General features: G+C 42.3%; 1 protein-coding gene across 3 annotated transcripts in view; it reads left to right on the top strand.

Moving 5' to 3' along the window:
- Positions 1-20,806, top strand: part of YPEL2 (yippee like 2) — an 82,134-nt gene that overhangs the window by 12,435 nt on the left and 48,893 nt on the right. For all 3 annotated transcript variants that reach the window (XM_044286197.1, XM_044286200.1, XM_044286199.1), the window contains one exon: positions 4,401-4,690. In XM_044286197.1, the coding sequence (XP_044142132.1) occupies positions 4,574-4,690 (117 nt within the window). In that variant the 5' untranslated portion in view covers positions 4,401-4,573. The remainder of the gene's footprint in view (positions 1-4,400; positions 4,691-20,806) is intronic.

The following is a 20,806-nucleotide window of genomic DNA, read 5'->3' as shown; positions in this document are numbered from 1 at the left end:
TTAAAGAACTCGCCCATGTACCTGTCTGGACCTGTCTGGATTTCCTCTAGTTATGAGAGCATTCAAGGATTGTTGTTCATCTTTGGTCAGTGTAGGTAAAGGTATGTAGTGTATCCCAGTTTTTGGCATCATCTGTACAGTCGTGGCCAAAAGTTTTGAGAATGACACAAATATTAGTTTTCACAAAGTTTGTTGCTAAACTGCTTTTAGATCTTTGTTTCAGTTGTTTCTGTGATGTAGTGAAATATAATTACATGCACTTCATACGTTTCAAAGGCTTTTATCGACAATTACATGACATTTATGCAAAGAGTCAGTATTTGCAGTGTTGGCCCTTCTTTTTGAGGACCTCTGCAATTCAACTGGGCATGCTCTCAATCAACTTCTGGGCCAATTTCTGACTGATAGCAACCCATTCTTTTATAATCACTTCTTGGAGTTTGTCAGAATTAGTGGGTTTTTGTTTGTCCACCCGCCTCTTGAGGATTGACCACAAGTTCTCAATGGGATTATGATCTGTGGAGTTTCCAGGCCATGGACCCAAAATGCCAACGTTTTGGTCCCCGGGCCACTTAGTTATCACTTTTGCCTTATGGCATGGTGCTCCATCATGCTGGAAAATGCATTGTTCTTCACCAAATTGTTGTTGGATTGTTGGTAGAAGTTGCTGTTGGAGGGTGTTTTGGTACCATTCTTTATTCATGGCTGTGTTTTGGGGCAAAATTGTGAGTGAGCCCACTCCCTTGGATGAGAAGCAACCCTACACATGAATGGTCTCAGGATGCTTTACTGTTGGCATGACACAGGACTGATGGTAGCGCTCACCTTTTCTTCTCCGGACAAGCCTTTTTCCTGATGCCCCAAACAATCGGAAAGAGGCTTCATCGGAGAATATGACTTTGCCCCAGTCCTCAGCAGTCCATTCACCATATTTTCTGCAGAAAATCAATATGTCCCTGATGGTTTTTTTTTTTTTTGGAGAGAAGTGGCTTCTTTGCTGCCCTTCTTGACACCAGGCCATCTTCCGAAAGTCTTTGCCTCACTGTGCGCGCAGATGCGCTCACACCTGCCTGCTGCCATTCCTGAGCAAGCTGTGCACTGATGGCACTCCGATCCCGCAGCTGAATCCTCTTTAGGAGACGATCCTGGCGCTTGCTGGACTTTCTTGGACGCCCTGAAGCCTTCTTAACAAGAATTGAACCTCTTTCCTTGAAGTTCTTGATGATCCTATAAATTGTTGATTGAGGTGCAATCTTAGTAGCCACAATATCCTTGCCTGTGAAGCCATTTTTATGCAACACAATGATGGCTGCATGCGTTTCTTTGCAGGTCACCATGGAAGAACAATGATTTCAAGCATCACCCTCCTTTTAACAGGTCAAGTCTGCCATTTTAACCCAATCAGCCTGACATAATGATCTCCAGCCTTGTGCTCGTCAACATTCTCACCTGAGTTAACAAGACGATTACTGAAATGATCTCAGCAGGTCCTTTTAATGACAGCAATGAAATGCATTGGAAAGTTTTTTTTTTTGGGATTAAGTTAATTTTCATGGCAAAGAAGGACTATGCAATTCATCTGATCACTCTTCATAACATTCTGGAGTATATGCAAATTGCAATTATAAAAACTTAAGCAGCAACTTTTCCAATTTCCAATATTTATGTAATTCTCAAAACTTTTGGCCACGACTGTACTTTCTAATTTATCAGAGTATAGTTGTTTGTAATATTCTAGCAGTATGTTATTTATTTCCCTTGGGTCATGGTGTAGTGTCCCATCTTTTTCTTTGAGGCTCACTATTGGTGTGGACGTAGAGTGGCCATGCACTGATGTAGAGGGTAGTTTTCCGGCCTTATTGCCGTACCTGTATAATTGAGCTTCTTTCTGGGTGCGGTAGAGGTTCTCTTCCCTTGTTCTTGTAGTATTAGTGTCAGAGGGGCGTGATCTGATATTACTATGTCCTCAATTTTAGTTGCTAGGCTACGGGCTGCCAGTTGCGGGGGATATGAGTATGTAGTCAATCCGGGACCAAGAAGAATGTGTGTGTGTGTGTATTCTCTCCCTTCAGGATGGAAAGGTCTCCATATGTCTATAATCTGAACATCATCCATCAATTTTTGTAGTGTTTGCACTTCTCTACTTTGACCTCCTCTACTACCTGTAGTTTGTTTTCTGTCTTCTGATGACTGCACAACTGTATTCATAGCCCCTCTAACTATTTTATACGCAGTGGAGTCTGATAAGATCTGTTGCAACAGTTTTTGAAAGAAAGGACCGTTGGATTCATTTGGTCTGTAGATGTTATAAATGCTGGAGTGCTCGTTCCACTTTAAAAAGTCCTTGCAGACCCAAAGTCTACAGCAACAGTCTCGCATATGGTCTTCAACTCGTGAAAGGGCACAGACTCTAGTATCCCCATGATCCGGAGGTTATTGCGCCGAGACCTGTTTTCTAGGTCACCCACTTTGTTTCACAACTTCCTTAACTCGCTTTCAGTCTGTTGTAATTTGGAGCGAGCATGGTTTAGATCTACTTCCATCTGGCTGGTAGTTGATTCCACCATGTCCAGTCTGTGAGCATGTTGCGTCACCTCTATTTGCAATTGTAAAAAGGACTGGGCTACGGTGGATGTCTGGTAGGCTCCGTGCTGCTACCTCCTTGGCCAGGCGTATGTAGTCGACCTGAGCACTATCATTTGTGTCAGGGCGGAGAGAACTTTGTGGATCTGCGTTGTCCTCCATTTCTGGCGCTAGTATGCTGAGCGTGCGTTTTCCTGACTTTCCACCACCCTTTTGCTTTATTTTTGCTCCCATTGGTGGTTAAATACCTTTCCATGTATAATGGGGTTTTTAAAAAGTCGGCTTGTGGTGGGAACTGGTGTCCCACTCTGGCGGAGATAGTGGTTTTCTGGGTAGTTCAAGTGAGGGCTCTCGCCATGCGCTGCCAGTCATGATGGCGTTGGAACCAGAAGCCTGACCATCTTTAGTGTATGGGGGGAGATCTTGACTTAATCTTTCTCTAGCAAATCAATTACCAGTGGAAGGCTTGGTTTCCACATTTAGGATTTTAGATGCAGTATTTGAGGCCAAAGCCAGGAATGGATTAAAAAAGAGAAGACTCAGTATTCCTGTTGTGTCCTGTTATTCCTTATGATCCGTTCCTGACTTTGGCTTCAAAAACCACATCTGAAAACATGAACATGGATACCCAGCTGGAAAGGAACATTAGCACATGCTAGTTACATAGGTATTCAGGTGACTTAAAATCTTAGATGTTCATAAATTGGCTTATGCATAAACAGAAGCAGGTATTATAAGACAGATATTGCATGTTTGTGATAGTGCTCTTGGAACTGGGGTCATTGGTTCAGTAGGTTAAAGCAGTCTTGAGTTGACAGCTGTCAGGTTGAATTGAAAGTCTGTCAAGACGCCTTTTTGTATTAAGCAGCAGACTGCTATGGAATCTGGAATAGTCAGTTTGTTAAATCTCATCCTTGGGCCTCAGGCACGCAACTGTGGGGCCGCAAAGCATGGGCACCGGCCATGTGTGCACTGCATCACAGTGCAGGCCCATCGACTTAAACGGATCTGCGATCTACAAGATGCAGAGAAAGATGGGGCATATCTTTTGCAGTGGTGAGGCATGGACCCGGAAGCCCATGGGAGGACTTCTTTCTGTTTCCGTAGGCAGCCCCACGTTTATGTGCATGAGGCCTTATAATGTTGTATATTATAGAGGTTGACTCACTGAAACAATTTATCCCCAACTTACAAGTGTCAGATTGGCTGGGGCCCTAATGGTGAAACCCACACCAATCAAGAAAATTGCGGGGCATGTGCTCCCCTCTTCTAATGGCGCTGCAGCATGCATAGTGTCTGCTGCTCCATTCAAATAGGATACAAAGTGACCCATTCTCATGGTTGGTGGGGGCCCTAGCGGTCAGACCCCCACCGATCAGACTCATATCCTGTTGTGGTGGGATAACCCCTTTAAAGGGCATCTGTCGGCAGATTTGTATCTCTGAAACTGGCTGACCTGTTACATGAGCACTTGGCATCTGAAGACATCTGTGTTGGTTCCATGTTCATATGTGCCCACATTGCTGAGAAAAAAAGTTTTAATAGATGCCAATGAGCCTCTAGGAGCATTAGGGGCGTTGTCATTACACCTAGAGGTTCTGCTTTCTCTGCAACTGCTGTACCCTCTCCACTTAGATTGAAAGAGCCAGGCAGGGAAAACATCATAACGCCTGGCCCTGTCAAAGTGCAGTGGATGTGGCAGTTGCAGAGAACGTGGAGCCTCTAGGTGTAATGGCAACGCCCCCATTGCTCCTAGAGGCTCATTTGCATATACTAACTTTTTTTTTTTTTTTTTTTTTTTTTTTTTTTTCTTTCAGGTCTGTGGACATAGCAAGTAATCTGTCTTCTTCAGTGTGTGGAGCCAGCCCCCACACCCATAACCTGCCAAACCACGGCCTTTACCTGTGTCTTCCGGTGTTTCCCGTGCGATCCTTCCTGTGGGAGCGCCTCGTGGGCCACTCCAGAATTCACTCAGCGTTCAGTGGCTCCAATGGTGAAAATGACGAGGTCCAAAACGTTTCAGGCCTACCTGCCATCCTGCCACAGAACATACAGCTGCATTCATTGCAGAGCTCACCTGGCAAATCACGATGAGCTCATATCAAAGGTAAAAGGGTTTTTATACTTTGTTTGTCTCCCCTGCTGATTTCTCTCGCTAGTAGTACTAGTTGGTGATTGTGTGTTCACACGTATCTAACGTATATATTCCAAGTGATTAACCACATATTTAGCTCATCCGTGCTTTGCTGTCCCATCACCATGGTCTTTACATGGAGTCTACTGATACACCAACTTCCTCCTTTACTCCAATAATGTGGAGAGGTTAGAAGGCTTCCTATAAGATATGTCTGAGTATGTATTCATCGTACTTTTAGTAATATTAGATTGTGAGCTCCTCTGGGACAGCAATGGTGATCTATGCACAGCTCTGCAGAATATGTCAGTGCTACATGAATAATGAAAAATATAAATTATTTCCGCCATGCCTCCACAACAGCACTTCCTGGAGGGTACCCGCCACTTCAGGGACAGGAAAACAACGGAGACCAACGTATAAATTTTTTTTTTTTTTTTTTTTTTCCGGAGGGCTCCTGCAGGGGGAAGGATCCCGGAGCTTTGTTATGCTGCTCCTCCTTCCCCTATTGCGTTAGTCCGGCGTGTGCTGGTGGCTGGGGGCATTCCCAGGCAGTGAGCGCTCCGATCCTACTTCTGGCTGTGGCGTGTTGCGTTCCACCGTTGAAACGCAGTGCTAGAGTAACGTCATCGCGCCTACCCGGAAGTTCCTAGGCGGCAAATTTAAAGTGGAATGTCAGCGTCCTACCGGTGAGAAGCCTGCTAGAAGAAGGATGTTCTCATCTGCACCAAAATGTTTGCCCCTGGAGAAATTGAGTTGGCAAAAAAGACCACTAATGCCCCCAGGCCCTCCAGCCCAGTAAGCCTCCTCCCTGAGGACATTTATATTGACAAATTCACCCTATATGTGCACAGGGTGTTACGTCACCCAGGATATAAGACATATCTCCTATAAAAAATATTTTATTTTTATTTTTTCCTTGTATATCCAAAATTCTGACACTCCACCCTCATGTGTGTTTTTTTATTTATTTAATTATTTTAATAGGGGAGGGAGAGTCTAAGATCATCTGGAGAACCGTCACAGAAGAAAATATATGTGCAAAAAAACTTTATCCGCTGCCATTAAAAAATCTCTTTGCCCAAAATAGAGTGGTATCCGAGGAATCTCTGTCTATTGTGGATAGTCTGAGATCCTTAATTAAGGAAGAAATTTGGGCAGCCATCGACGCGAGACTATAGTAGTCTCTCCTAAGCCATCCACATCCAGAATGTTCAAAAGGAAGTATCCCTTTTGGTGAGAAGGATTCCAGCTCTTGGGATAAAGCCCCAAGAGCAGATGCCCCAGTTGCAGACTTTTTAGACATATTAGCATTACCCTTTGAAGACTTGGGAATCCTTAAGGATCCAATGGATAAAAAGTGTGAATCTCTGCTTAAGAAGTCTTGAGAATCTTCTATGGCTACGTTACGTCCAGGAATCTCAGCTACTTATACTCTATATCATTATGGCTGACTCAATTAGAAGTCCCATTCAGTCGGACACTCCAAGAGAGGACATTCTTGCTTCCATCCTTGACTTGAAACAAGCTTCATTACGTCCAGGAATCTCAGCTACTTATACTGCAAGAACTCTATATCATTATGGCTGACGCAATTTTAAGAGCACATTCAGTCGGACACTCCAAGAGAAGACATTATTGCTTCCATCCTGGACCTGAAACAAGCTTCAAGCTGACGGATGCTTCAGCACATGTCGTGAAATTATCTGCAAAGACCGCAGCTTTATCAAACGCCTCCATTAGGGCAATTTGGTTAAGATCATGGAATGGAGATGCGGCATAAAAAAATAGACTTTATGCCATCCCTTGTGAAGGGAATCGTTTATTTGGAAAGACCCTGGACGATATACTAGAAAAGTCCTCTGATAGGAAAAGGGCTTCCCTACCGAATCGAGATTCTTCCACCAGAGATGTAATTTAAGCCCCCAAAGACGTCCTGCATTTGATCAGAAAAAGAAGAATCTGGGATCCTCATGGCAATCGTCGAGAAACAAGAATTGGGGATTCCTCTTCTCAGATAAGTCCTCCCGTCCAAATACCTCACAATGATGCCAGAAATCCAGTCGGGGGGGGGGGGGGTAATTTAAAAAAATTCAATCAGGCCTGGGTATAAATTCAAGCATCACCTTGGGTGCTGTCTGTAATAACATCAGGATACAGACTGGAGCTATCAAATGTTCCCCCAGACAAGTACCTGGAAAATTCAAGATTAAAAAAGGAGAAACAAGAAGCGCTAGAGTCACAGATTGCACTTCTACTTCAGAAAAGGGCAATAGTCCAAGTTCCTCCAGAGGAAGAAAAAAGGGCTTCTATTCTCCAATCTTTTTGCTAAAGAAACCAGACGAGTCATTCCGATTTTGATAATAAATCTAAAAAATGTAAACAAATTCATAAGATACAAAAAGTTCATGATGGAAACAGTCAGGTCCACAATCAACCTAATAGCCAAAGACTGGGTAATGGTAACAGTAGAGCTCTCCGATGCTTATTACCACGTTCCAATCCATCAACATTACCAGAAATACAGGGTGGGCCATTTATATGGATACACCTTAATAAAATGGGAATGGTTGGTGATATTAACTTCCTGTTTGTGGCACATTAGTATATGTGAGGGGGGGAAACTTCAAGATGGGTGGTGACCATGGTGGCTATTTTGAAGTCTGCCATTTTGAATCCAACTTTAGTTTTTTCAATAGGAAGAGGGTAATGTGACATCACATCAAACTTATTGGACATTTCACAAGAAAAACAATGGTGTGCTTGGTTTTAACGTAACTTTATTCTTTCATGAGTTATTTACAAGTTTCTCTTTGTTTACAGCCATTGACATGTCGCCGAGGTTAACGCGTGCGGAGCAGATAGAAATTGTGTTAATGTCTGGTGACGTCATGGGACAGTTGAATGGCCCCCAAGGTCTCCCGATCTGACCCCCTTAGACTTTTATCTTTGGGGTCATCTGAAGGCAATTGTCTATGCTGTGAAGATACGAGATGTGCAGCACCTGAAACTATGGATACTGGAAGCCTGTGCTAGCATTTCTCCTGCGGTGTTGCTATCAGTGTGTGAAGAGTGGGAGAAGAGGGTTGCATTGACAATCCAACACAATGGGCAGCACATTGAACACATTTTATAAGTGGTCAGAAACTTGTAAATAACTCATGAAAGAATAAAGTTTCGTTAAAACCAAGCACACCATTGTTTTTCTTGTGAAATTCCCAATAAGATTGATGTGTCACATGACCTTCTTCCTATTGAAAAAACTAAAGTTGGATTCAAAATGGCCACCGTGGTCACCACCCATCTTGAAAAGTTTCCCCCCTCACATATACTAATGTGCCACAAACAGGAAGGGGGGGGCTCACAAGAAGTCTTCTCCTCTCTGCAGTGGCAAAAAAGATATTTGTTTGGGCCAAAGCAAATCTAAGATCTCTGACAGCGGTCAACATAAAGGGGAAAGAAAATCATCTAGCAGACTTCCTGAGCAGAAAGAGAAAACCTGAGACAAGGGGAATGGCGCTTGAACCAGACGGTATTCGGACAGATTTCGGCAAGATTGGGAGGACTGAAATCTACTTGTTTGCTTCACGAAAAACAAATTCAGCTGGTTTTATTCCCTCTTACAAAAACAGACCTCTGCAAGTGGATGCTTTTAGCGCACAGGTGGCCGAAGAGTCTCCTGTATGCCTTCCCACCCTTTTCTCTAATTGCAAAAGACCTGACAAAAACCATAGAAGTCCCAGATAATACTAATGGCTCTGTATTGGCCCAGAAGGGTGTGGTTTCTGGTTCACGAGTCCCTGACTGGGGAGAATTATTGGATCTTTCCCCTTCTTCCGAATCTTCTACTCCAGGGTTCGGTCACCCATCCCAGCATCCATCAACTCCATCTGAGAGCCTAGAAACTGAGCATAACATCTTGAGAAAGAAGGGACTCTCTGAAAAGGTAATAAATACTAAAATACTAGTAATGCACCGCAGGAAACCAGTTACTTAAAAAATATATCTAAGATCCTGGAAAGCCTTCCTGGCCTTTTCTAAGACTTCCTTCAGGCCCCCAGACTTGGGACTAGTTCTAGATTTTCTCCAATCAGGACTTGACCAAAGTCTTAGAATAAACACCTTAAAGGTACAAGTGTCAGCATTAAGTGCTTTTATGGGTGAGAAACTGGCTGAAACAGATCTGATTAAAAGGTTTCTTAAGGGCGCTAGTAAATGACACCCAAATTTCAACACCTACGTCCGACTATGGGATTTAAATCAGGTCCTTTCTGTCCTCTCAGATTCTCTCTTTGAACCCATTCTAGATTTATCCATCAGGCTTTTGACCTCTTTTACTAGCTATTACAACAGCTAAAAGGGTCGGGGAGCTTCAGGCCTTCTCTATTCAGCCTCCCTACCTTACAATATTGGAAGATAGAATAGTTTTAAAATATTCTCTCGAATTTATTCCTAAAGTGGTATCAAAATTTCATTGCTGTCAAGAAATTTCTCTCCCTTTTCATTCTGTCCTCAGGCTACCTCTGAAGGGCAAAAGAAATTCAGTAACCTTGACGTAAGAAAATGTCTTCAGTATCTGGAAATTACAAAGGACTTCAGAAGGACAAATCAGTTATTGGTCCAGTACCTGGGCACTTATCGGGGTTGAGCAGCTAGCAAGGCTTCCATAACACGTTGGCTTAAGTCCTGTATATCTCTGTTACAAAGAGAAAGGGTTGGACTCCCCCATCTGGACTGAAAGCCCATTCTACACGAGTTATAGCTGCCTCTTGGGCAGAGAGGGCCTCTGCCTCTCGAGGATATTTGCAGAGCAGCAACTTGGTCGAGCCCTTTTTATACACATTATAAACTTGATGTGCTATCCAATAGAGATCTATCTTTTGGCAGAAAAGTTTTATCTGCCGCGGTCCCTCCCTGAATGGATTCTTTTGTTGTTCCTCCTGGAAGTGCTGTTTGTGGAGGCGTGGGGAAAAGATGAAAATTACTCTTACCGGTAATTGGATTTTCCCTTAGCCTACCCATTTTATTTTCATTTTATTTTATATTTTGTGGGCTGTTGACTTTTTCATTTTTTTTTTTTACTTAACCTTATCAAATGATGCATCTACCTTGGAGTTCTAGGTTATTTAATAAAGGGGAGGGGGCTTTTATACGTTGGTCTCCTTTATTTTCCTGTCCCTGAAGAGGCGGGTACCCTCCAGGAAGTACCGTTGTGGAGGCTAAGGGACAATCCAATTACCGGTAAGAGTAATTTTCATCTTTCTCCTTTGGCTCTTGGGTGCTGACTGACTTCCCTCTTGATCTGCATGAGCTTCTCCATTCATATAGTGTACCATAACATGGACCTTTAATTTGCATATGTATCAAATCGTATCCTTTTTATTGTGTAAAAAAAAAAAAAAAAAAAAAAGCACAGAAAGCTATGGGGACTGGGTATTGCGGATGTGTTAGCTCTATAGCCAAAATCCCGGTGACAGGTTCCCTTTAAATTCCCCACGGGCTGTCTAAGCATTTATTATTAATATTATTATATAAAAATATATATTATAATTTTTATTATATTTATTATTAATCAAAAATGTATTATTTTTTATTTTATTTAACCATGTCCCTCCTTCCTCAGTTCTGGCGTATCTTGTAATTCACTGCAGTGAAGGGGGTGACAACCACAGCAATTCTTCTGTTAGCTCTGGCGCTGCCCAGTCATTGCAGACCTCGTCAGACTGGTCTGGCTCAGTGTAATCTTGATAGATCCATCATATTTAATGAGACCACACAGTGAAGGCATCATTACCAGGCACTTCAGACAGAAGCTTTGCCGGAAAGAAGTGGATTGCACAGTCTCCGGCGGTGATGCCCAGGGTGAAGTCTTCGCTACGTGGTATTGTGAGAGATAGTAGATTTTGGGAGGTTCCCACTCAGCCAGGCTGGTCTTGCGCTGTCCGCAATGATTGGACAGTAGCAGAGCGAACATACAGACTCCACATTGGCTAACCACAGTAAATTACCATATGGTGCGAAAGAACAAAGGGGGGCATATTAAAAAAATAAAATAAAATAATAATAAATATATATATAATATATATATATATATATATATATATATATATATATATATATATTATAATATAATAAATTCAGAGGGTAGGAAAGAACGTTCACAGATTTTATTTGTGAAAAAAATTTTTTTTCTTTTTGTCTTGTTGGCTGATGATGATTATTAAGTTCTGGCTAAAGTGAAAATACAGGTCATGTCATGTTCTGTTGCTTTTTTGTAGTGCAAAAACCTTTCCAACTATTTCTTGTTTGGGAAATGACTAAACTTAATTTCTTAGATGAAGAACACTTGCCAGACATTGGAGGGTCATACACTTAATATGGAGAGAAACCCTTGCTTGAAGAGAGAATGAAGAATTGCGCTTTTTACACTTATTTGACCCAGATATCTATAATAGTACATTGAAAGATATATTTTGGGGCCTTCTGGGATGAAATATTTGAGCAGTTGGCAAACTTCTATTCTATACTTTTGAAACTTGGAATCGTGCACTTGGACACATATTATATATATTTATTTATTTTTTTTGATTATTATTTCAGGAGACCCCAATTATACATGTTCCATGTAAACTCATTCCCATTAGTCTGGATGTACTTTATGTCCAGTATATTCCTTCAGACTCCCTATACCGGCAGTCCACATGTGTGGGAGGCAGCATGTTAACTAGGGTGAACCAGTTTCCAGGAGTTGTGATGAAGTGATTGTGCTTAAAGGATTTGATCAGGATAAATATTTACTTATTGCTCTGAAGACCAGTTCATCTTGAACGATTCTTCCTCCATCCAGTTCATACCTGTCTGAATTTTTTTTGCTAGTATTGTGTATACAAATGAAAGGGGAGACTGGTATTTTGTGTGCATGCTTTTATAGGGCATCAGTTACGGCAAAAATGTTCCTCGGGAGAACGTACTAATTGCATAATTTCTGCGTCTGAGAAAAGCTCTTCAAACTTTGACGTTAAAGTGCATCTGTCAGCAGATTTGTACCTATAAAAATGGCTGATCTGTTACATGTGCACCATGCTGAAGGCATCTGTGTTGGTCCCATGTTCATATGTGCCCGCATTGCTGAGAAATATGATGTTTTAATGCATGCAAATGAGTCTCTAGGAGCAGTGGGGGCGTTGCCATTACACCTAGAGGCCCTGCTCTCTCTGCAACTGCTGCGCCCTCTGCACCTTGATTGACAGGGTCAGGTGTCGGGATGTTTACACCGCCTGCACATGTTAAAGTTTGACGTGTAATGGTAACTCCCCCGTTGCTCCAAGAGGCTCATTTGCATATATGAAAACTTCATCTTTCTCAGCTATGCGGGCACATATGAACATGGGGCCAACACAGACGCCCTTCAGCTGAGAAGCGCACATGTAACAGGTCAGCCAGTTTCATAGGTACAAATCTGCTGACTGATGCCCTGTAACAGGCAGTATATACCTCTGTACACTGTGGTATACATAGAAATAGTTTCTTGACATAGACCTCCAACGAAAGGTTTGCATGCAGCCTGCAAAGTGCGATGTGGGTCATGGAAGGCAATTAACTTTTATATGGTTTGAGATCAGCTCCTATTACGAGTGTCTATAATTCTAGTATGTATTACATGAAGACACGCAGTGTGCTTAACTAGTATGATGAGTATGTAGATGCAGGTCATGAGAGAAATGTTACTGGTTTTAACTTGGGGATGACATAATAAATGACTTGGATCCACTGCGTAGGTTTCATTCCCCTCGATTGTTGAAACAGACTACCTACCGATTGTCCTCCACTCTTCATATCAGTACCCGATTAAAATTTTAAGAAATTGGAATGTGAAAAAGCCTGAAGTGTAAATTGATCTGCAGGGTAGACTTTAAAGCCACAGCAGGACAATTTCATTTCACCCTTTGCAGTGTAATTTCCGCTGCTGAAACCCTGCAAAGTCTGCCCTTTTGTGGTCCTATTCTAATAGCAACCCCTGGAACTCCAGCTGTTGTGAAACTACAACTCCCAGCATGCTCCATTCACTTCTATAGGAGTTCTAAGTATAGCAAAGCAAGTGTGCATGCTTGGAGTTGTACTTTCACCACAGCTGGCAGTTGCTGATTTGTGCTCTTATTTCTGTGAGCGAAAGTATAACATTTAGTTTGTCCCAGTTCTGTGGAGGTGCACTTATAATGTAGTGATGCATCTCTAATAGTCTGGGTCACAGGGTTGCCAACCGTCCTGAAATTTCTGGATAGTCCGTAAAAATAGGCAACTTTTTTTCAGTGTCTTTTTGAAGCTGCAGGTACTTGACTAGATTATTTTGATGGTAATTTTATATATATATATATATATATATATATATATATATATATATATATATATATATATATTTTACAGCTCACAGTAAATGCTGGTAATAAGTTCTTATCAGTATATTTAGCTATAGACCTGTATTACTTATTGTTATCATCCATTATGGTTTTCCAATTTGTCCGTAAGAAATGTTGGCTGTCCGTGATTTTGGGATAAATGATCTAGATAAAAGAAAAATTCTGGTTGGCAGCCCTGCTGGGTCATGATACAGTAAGTCATAGACAAGCATCCAACACAAACACCAGCGTCACAAACATGTTGTCAAAGCCACGCTTGCCATCTACAAATACCTGCCTTTAAATAGAATGCAACCTAATAACCTGACTGTTACCAGCCTGAAGGTTTCTCCACATCCATTTTACAAACAGCTAGGCCTCTTTCACACGGGCGTCATGTTTTTGCCCCGAATAAGATGCGGGTGCATCGCGGGAAAAGCAATATTTTTCTGCGCGAGTGCAAAACATTGTAATGCGTTTTGCACACACGTGAGAAAAATCTGCGTGTTTGGTACCCAAACTTCTTCACAGAAGTTTGGGTTTGGGTTAGGTGTTGTGTAGATTGTATTATTTTCCCTTATAACATTGTTATAAGGGAAAATAATAGCTTGCTTAATACAGAATGCATAGTACAATAGGGCTGGAGGGGTTAAAAAAATAAAAAATAATTTAACTCGCCTTAATCCACTAGTTCGCGCAGCAGGCATCTCTTCTGTATTCTTCTTTGAGGAATAGGACCTTTGATGACATCACTGCGCTCATCACATGATCTTTTACCATGGTGATGGATCATGTGATGGACCATGTGATGAGCGTAGTGACGTCACCACAGGTCCTTTTCCTGCACAGAAAAGATGAAGACAGAGGAGAAGCCGGCTGCATAAACAAGTGGCTGAAGGTGAGTTAAATTATTGTTTTTTTTTAACCCCTCCAGCCCTATTGTACTATGCATTCTGTATTAAGAATGCTATTATTTTCCCTTATAACCATGTTATAAGGGAAAATAATAATATTGATCGGGTCTCCTAGCAACCGTGCGTGAAAATCGCACCGCATCCACACTTGCTTGTGATTTTCACGCAGCCCCCTTCACTTCTATGGGGCCTGCGTTGTGTGGAAAACGCACAAAGAGGAGCATGCTGCGATTTTCACGCAACGCGCAAGTGATGCGTGAAAATCACCGCTCATGTGCACAACCCCATAGAAATGAATGGGTCCGGATTCAGTGTGGGTGCAATGCGTTCACCTCACGCATTGCACCCGCGCGGAAATCTCGCCTTAGGCTACATTCACACGAACGTTTGTTTCCATGTCAGTTACGTTTTTGTATTTAATTTTTTATTTTTTTGCTGATTTGGATGAGGACCCATTAATTTCGATGGGTCCGCAAAAAATGCAGACAGAACACAGTGTGCTGTCCGCATCTGTGAGACCGTTCGGTAGCCCCACAAAAAATATAGAGCATGTCCTATTCTTGTCCGTTTTGTGGACAAGGATAGGCATTGTTATAATGGATCTGCAAAAAAAAAAACTGATGTCACACGGACTTCATCCGCATTTTTGTGGACTGCAAAATGCATACGGTTGGGTGAATGTAGCTTTATGCAGGCCTAGTCTACGTCCAAGACATCTGCTAAAACTGGTTGAATAGACATCCGCTCCCTGATAATTGACCATTCACTAGATCCTGAGCATGCTCACTCCAATAATAGTATCCGCATTCATTCTTTTTAATAGCTGTAATCTTATTTATCCACAGGACCACATTTCATCTAGAATCACTACTAGAACTATTTGTATATAGAATGTGCATATTATTATTTTTTTTTGTCAACCTTCTCCCTATCTTAGAGCAGGATATGGTAGGGGGAGAGAAGCAGAGCTCTGTGATAATAGGTTTATATGACTGAAGAGGGTCTTAAGCTACTTTCACACTAGCGTTTTTACGGGATCCGGCAGGGTTCAGCAAAAAACGCTTCAGTTACTGATCATACAACCATCTGCATCCGTTATGAACGGATCCGGTTGTATTATCTTTAACATTGCCAAGACGGATCCGTCATTAACTCCACTGAAAGTCAGTAGAGGATGGATCAGTTTTCTTGCATTGGGGGTGATGTCGGATCTGTCTTGCTCCGCATCCCAGGACTGAAAGCAAACTACAACATGTTGCGGTTCGCTCTCCGGTCTGGGAATGCAACTAAACGGAATGGAATGCATTTAGGAGCACTCCGTTCTGTTCAGTTCAGTTTTGACCCCATTGACAATGAATGGGACAAAACAGATTTTTTTATTTTTTATTTTTTTTGGGTATTGAGCCCCTATGACGGATCTCAATACCAGAAAATTAAAACGCTAGTGTGAAAGCAGCCTTAGAATGAGACCAGGGTCACATCACTATTTAGTCAATCAGAAGAACAAAAAAAGTATCCCTTATTAAATTTGAACATTTGTCAGTTGCGTCAGAGATACGTTATTTTTGACAGTTGAAAAATTCCTCTCCACAATACTTCTTCACTCGTCAAAAATAACGAAACCCTGACGGAACTGACAAAAGTGGATGCAAAATGAGCACAATAGATGCTGAAAGTTAAAGGATTGTGTGTGGTTTTTTTTTTTTTTTTTTTTTGTTTTGTTCTTCTGACCGGTTCAGAACGGAAAACGAAATGGTGATGTGACATGAAACCAGCTCCCCACAGGACTCCCAGGAGAGACGGCGAGAGTCCTGATTACCAGCCTTTTGCAAATATATCAACTATTTAGACATGTATTAGTATAGTTACAGTGATACATATTCACAACACTCCTTATGAGCGTTACTAAAGGCCAGTGTTCAACCGTGACATATGGTAGCAGGACGGCCTGTCCTTTTGGTCTAACTCGGTGAAAGGCAAACTGCGGCTCTCCAGCTGTTGCAGAACTACAACTTCCAGCATGCAAAGACTGCCTACAGCAGGGCATGGCGGGAGTTGTAGTTTTGCAACAGCTGGAGAGCCGCAGTTTGCCTAACTGAACGGACCACGATATTGTCGACCATGAGAATCTAGATGTGTTGCTCAACACCATTGTGTCTTGATCTGCAGTTGGTTAAGAATATCATGGCCTTAGAACCATAACTTCCAAGTGATTCACCATGTGAAAAGTGTGCGTGTCCTTTGTTAGCTGTTGCCTAATATGCAAGCCTTAGGCCCCTTTCACACAATCGAGTATTCTGCACGGGCACAATGTTTGATGTGAACGCATTGCGTCCGCACTGAATTCGGACCCATTCATTTCAATGAGTCTGTGTACATGTGCGTTGGTTTTCACTCATCACTTGTGCGTTGCGTGAAAATCGCAGCATGTTCTATATTCGGTGTTTTTTTTAATGCGGATGCAATGTTTTTTATGCATGGTTGCTAAGAGTTGTTGTTCGTATACATTCAATTTTTTATCACAAGCGTACAAAACGCATTGCACCCGCGTGATAAAAACTGAGCAACTGAACGCGATTGCGCATTTTTCACTGAACACATTCGCAATGCATCCAGATCTAATCTGGACATGCTGGCCTTAGGGCCCTTTTATACATACAGATGATCAGGCCTATTACGTGGACTGGTACAGGAAAGATGCGATCAGTGACGTTATCACATCTTTCATATGGCATCAAAAATCATCATTTCTGTAAATGGGCCATATGCTGAGGAAAAAATGGGAAACTTAATGGGGATGAAGGGGTTGGCCCCTTTTTAGCAAATCCCCGACCAAGCCAGACCTGAGAAATGGAAGCCTACTTACCTGCGCTTTGACGCTGGGTTCCAGCTCCTTTGCTCCCCAGGCTCGCTCAGGTCCCTGCTGTAAATATATTTTTTGATGCCGCTGCAGCCAATGACTGGCTGCAGTGGTGACCTGACCACCTTGTGTCATGACAGTTGGTCACGTGATGCAAGAAGGACAGGTCACTGCAGAAAGCCAGTGATTGGCTGCAGCGGCATCAAAGTGGATGTTTACAGTGGGGGGGACCCCAAGCAAGCCAGCCGGGGAGTGGGGGAGCAGGTAGGTATGCTTCCTTTTAGCAGGTCAGATGGCCAAACCCTTCAGTCCCAATTCTCCTTTTTCTTGGGCAGCTTTATTGTGCAGGTGATGGAGTATGACCCCTGAATCTTGCATGTGATCCTGTGGACCCCCGGATGATGTTTGTCATCCTTTTGATGGTGTATTCAGTTTCAGATAACTCCAGAGGACAGGAATGTTCTCCTCATCATGGATGACAATGATTAATATCAGTTTGTCTCTGCAGTTCTTGCTGCAACCAAATCTCCTGTGCTTCATAGAAGCTAAAAATAGGGCTGAACTGAAATGCACAACAGAGCCAGCAAAAATGTGGGGAAAAAGCATGGAAAGTTTGACTTGTGCTAAATAAAGTCTAGGCTTATTCTCTGGAAAATGTGAGCTGCTGGTCTGTAGAAAGTTGTTGGTTTAGTTGGCTAACATTTACAAACTGGAGAAGAAGAAAATAGTTCTGCGGAATGTCTAAAATGCCACGTGTTTTAATTGGGAGGCACTAACAAAGGCATATTGTAGGCACTCCTTCCTAAAAAGGAGGTATTGACTTTGGGGCAGTCAGGCAGGGTTCTGACCGTATACTCCAGGGATCACACAACCTCACTACAACCCACAGCATGCTCCATTCATTTCTATGGGAGTTCAGAGTATAGACAAGCAAGTGTGCATGCTGGGAATTGTAGTGTCACCACAGCTGGAGTGCTAGAGGTTGCAGATCCCTGGTATACTCTATAGCAGGGATCAGCAACCTCTGACACTCCAGCTGTTCCAGAACTACAACTCCCAGAATCCTCCTTTAACTTCTAATGGAGTTGCAAGAACAACCGTGTAAGTTTGCATGCTGGGAATTGTAGTTTAACAGCGACTGGAGTGTCTGCGGTTGCCGATCCCTGCTCTATAGTGCGAGTGGAAACCAGTGTTTTAATGGAAATACAGCAAATAGATGCACTTAAAGGGGATGTATTAATTGGAAAGCAAAAAGCACAGCTCTGTTTGTTTTATTTTACCTGGATGACATTTTTCATGTGAAGATTGAAACAGTGTTTTTTTTTGTTTTTGTTTGTTTAAACTGCCATATAGTGGACTGTGCCTGACAACAACCTACATTGGATTGTATAAAATCTCTAATGAAAGGCATTGGTATTGCCATCTGATGGGCAAACTGCGGCTCTCCAGATGTTGTAAAACTACAAATCCCATCATGCCCTGCTGAAGGATGATAGCTGTAGTTAGACTGGGCATACTGGGAGTTGTAGTTTTACAACAGCTGGAGAGCCGCAGTTTGCCCATCCCCGCCCTAGGGGCATTTGGGCTGTTGTGTGGGTGTTCTCGCCTTTAGGCCTAGTTCACACGAACGTTTTTTTTTTGCGGGTGTACGGGCCGTTTTTTTGTGTTCCGTATACGGAACCATTCATTTCAATGGTTCCGCAAAAAAAACGGAATGTGTTCCGTATGCATTCAGTTTCCGTATTTCCGTTTTTCCGTTCCGTTGAAAGATAGAGCTTGTCCTATATTTGGCCGTAAATCACGGGTTGTGGCTCCATTCAAGTCAATGGTTCCGCAAAAAAAACTGAACACATACGGAAATGCATCCGTATGTCTTCCGTTTCCGTTCCGTTTTTTCTGAATCATCTATTGAAAATGTTATGCCCAGCCCAATTTTTTCTATGTAATTACTGTATATGCCATACGGAGGAACGGAAAAACGGAAAGGAAACGGAAACACAACGGAACTTAAAAACGGAACAACGGATCCGTGAAAAACGGACCGCAAAAAACAATAAAAGCCATACGGTCGTGTGAACTAGGCCTTAAAGGGATTGTCCAGGAGTAGAGAACCATGGCTGTCGCAGCTGTCCACGGGTTATGCGTTATTCCAGAGCAGCCTTATACACTTCAGTGAAGCTGAGCTGCACTACCATACACTGTGGCTCTGTCTTTGGCAAAAAAAAAAAAGCTGCCATGTTTTTCTAAATATAAGCAACCCCTTTTAATGTAGGAGTGCTGTCTCCTAGTCTGTGTAGTAGAAATGCTATCATATTTAGGACTCATGCACACAAATGTATTTTCTCTCCGCTTCTGTTCCGTTTCTTTTGCGGACCATATGCGGAACCATTCACTTCAATGGGTCCGCAAAAAACTACGGAAGGTACTCCTTGTGCATTCCATTTCCGTATTTCTGTTCCGCATAAAAGTAGTGCATGTCCTATTATTAAAATTAGAAGTATAGATCGGCACTCTGTATCTGGGGTCGCGCAGAAGTTGTTGAATATGGTAGTCTATTTTATTAATTAGTAAGCAATGATTAATAAAACCTAGAGGTGCATAAATAGTGGAGATATTACTGCCTTAAAAATATGCTAAATACATGTAACAAGATGAAAAAAAAAATAGATGCTATGAATATAAAAAAAGAAGAAAAATGTAGAAAAACAAAGGGTTAAAAACAAGTATATACTCAGATGTCCAGGATGATGATGATAATGATGATTGATAATCCGGTATAAAGTCCCTCTCCTAGAATTGAGCTGGGTTGGTAAACTTGTATCTTTCAAAAGTACATCAATTAGTGATAATTGTATAGTCCCGTGATCTAATAGGCCACAATAACATAAAAATGTCTATCAATTTAATCCACTGTATTATATTGCACAATACCAGTATGATTTTATTTCATATAGCGAGTCATGGCAATGGAATAAAGTAACGGTACTTCAGCAGATTCTGGGAAGTTCCAATTTGCGCAATTTAAGAAGTGTGGTTATATAGGACAGTACATTTTCATATCGATACTCCGTTCTCAGGGAGTTATGATATATGTAGGAGTGAACCAGTATTAATCTATGCCTCAGGTGGCGTCCCACCATGCACTGGTATACTGGCCGCTGTTACCTCTCCTGAAGTCTTCACGGATTTTGTCTGCTGTTGTATAGCCGACACCGTGTGTAATGGCGTCCCATGTGGCTCTGTAGCCAGATAGAGTGCCGGTTTATACTGCTATCTTTATTAACTCTTTACTGACTGGGTGGGTCAGATTAGACCTAGAGCACCTATTACATTCTAATCAACAGGTGAGCCACCACATTTTCTGTTACATGTCCTATTATTGTCCGCAAATTACGGTCTGAGGCCCCATTCAAGTCAATGGGTCCGCAAAAAATATGGAACGCACAAGGAAGTCATCCGTATTTTACGGATCCATACTGTAGAAATGCTATGCCCAGCCCATATTGCTCATGTGTTTGGTGATTAATAAGTTACTGTTTCCATTTCCGATACGCAAAAAAAGGATCTCATACGGAAACCATATGGATATGTTTTGTGGAATAACGGAACGTAAGAGGACTTTAAGGGGTTGTCTCGCCTTCTGCCTTCCCGGCATCTCTGCTGGTCTGTGGGCTTCGTTCTGAGCTGGAGCTGGGCGGGGCTTCTCCTCCTGACAGTAAGGGCTCATGCACACAAACATTTTTTGCGTTCCGTATGCGGGTCATATTTTAATTCCGTATACGGAACCATTTCATTTCAATGGGTCCGCAAAAGATGCGGACAGCACTCTGTGTGCTCTCCGCATCCGTTGCTCCGTTCTGTGGCCCCGCAAAAATTATGAGGCATGTCCTATTGTCCGTTTTGCGGACAAGAATAGGCA

Source organism: Bufo gargarizans, chromosome 3, assembly GCF_014858855.1.
Source record: "Bufo gargarizans isolate SCDJY-AF-19 chromosome 3, ASM1485885v1, whole genome shotgun sequence".
Taxonomy (NCBI): Eukaryota; Metazoa; Chordata; class Amphibia; order Anura; family Bufonidae; genus Bufo; species Bufo gargarizans.
Note: the sequence above shows the minus strand (reverse complement) of the source record. Positions and strands in the feature narration are given on the sequence as shown.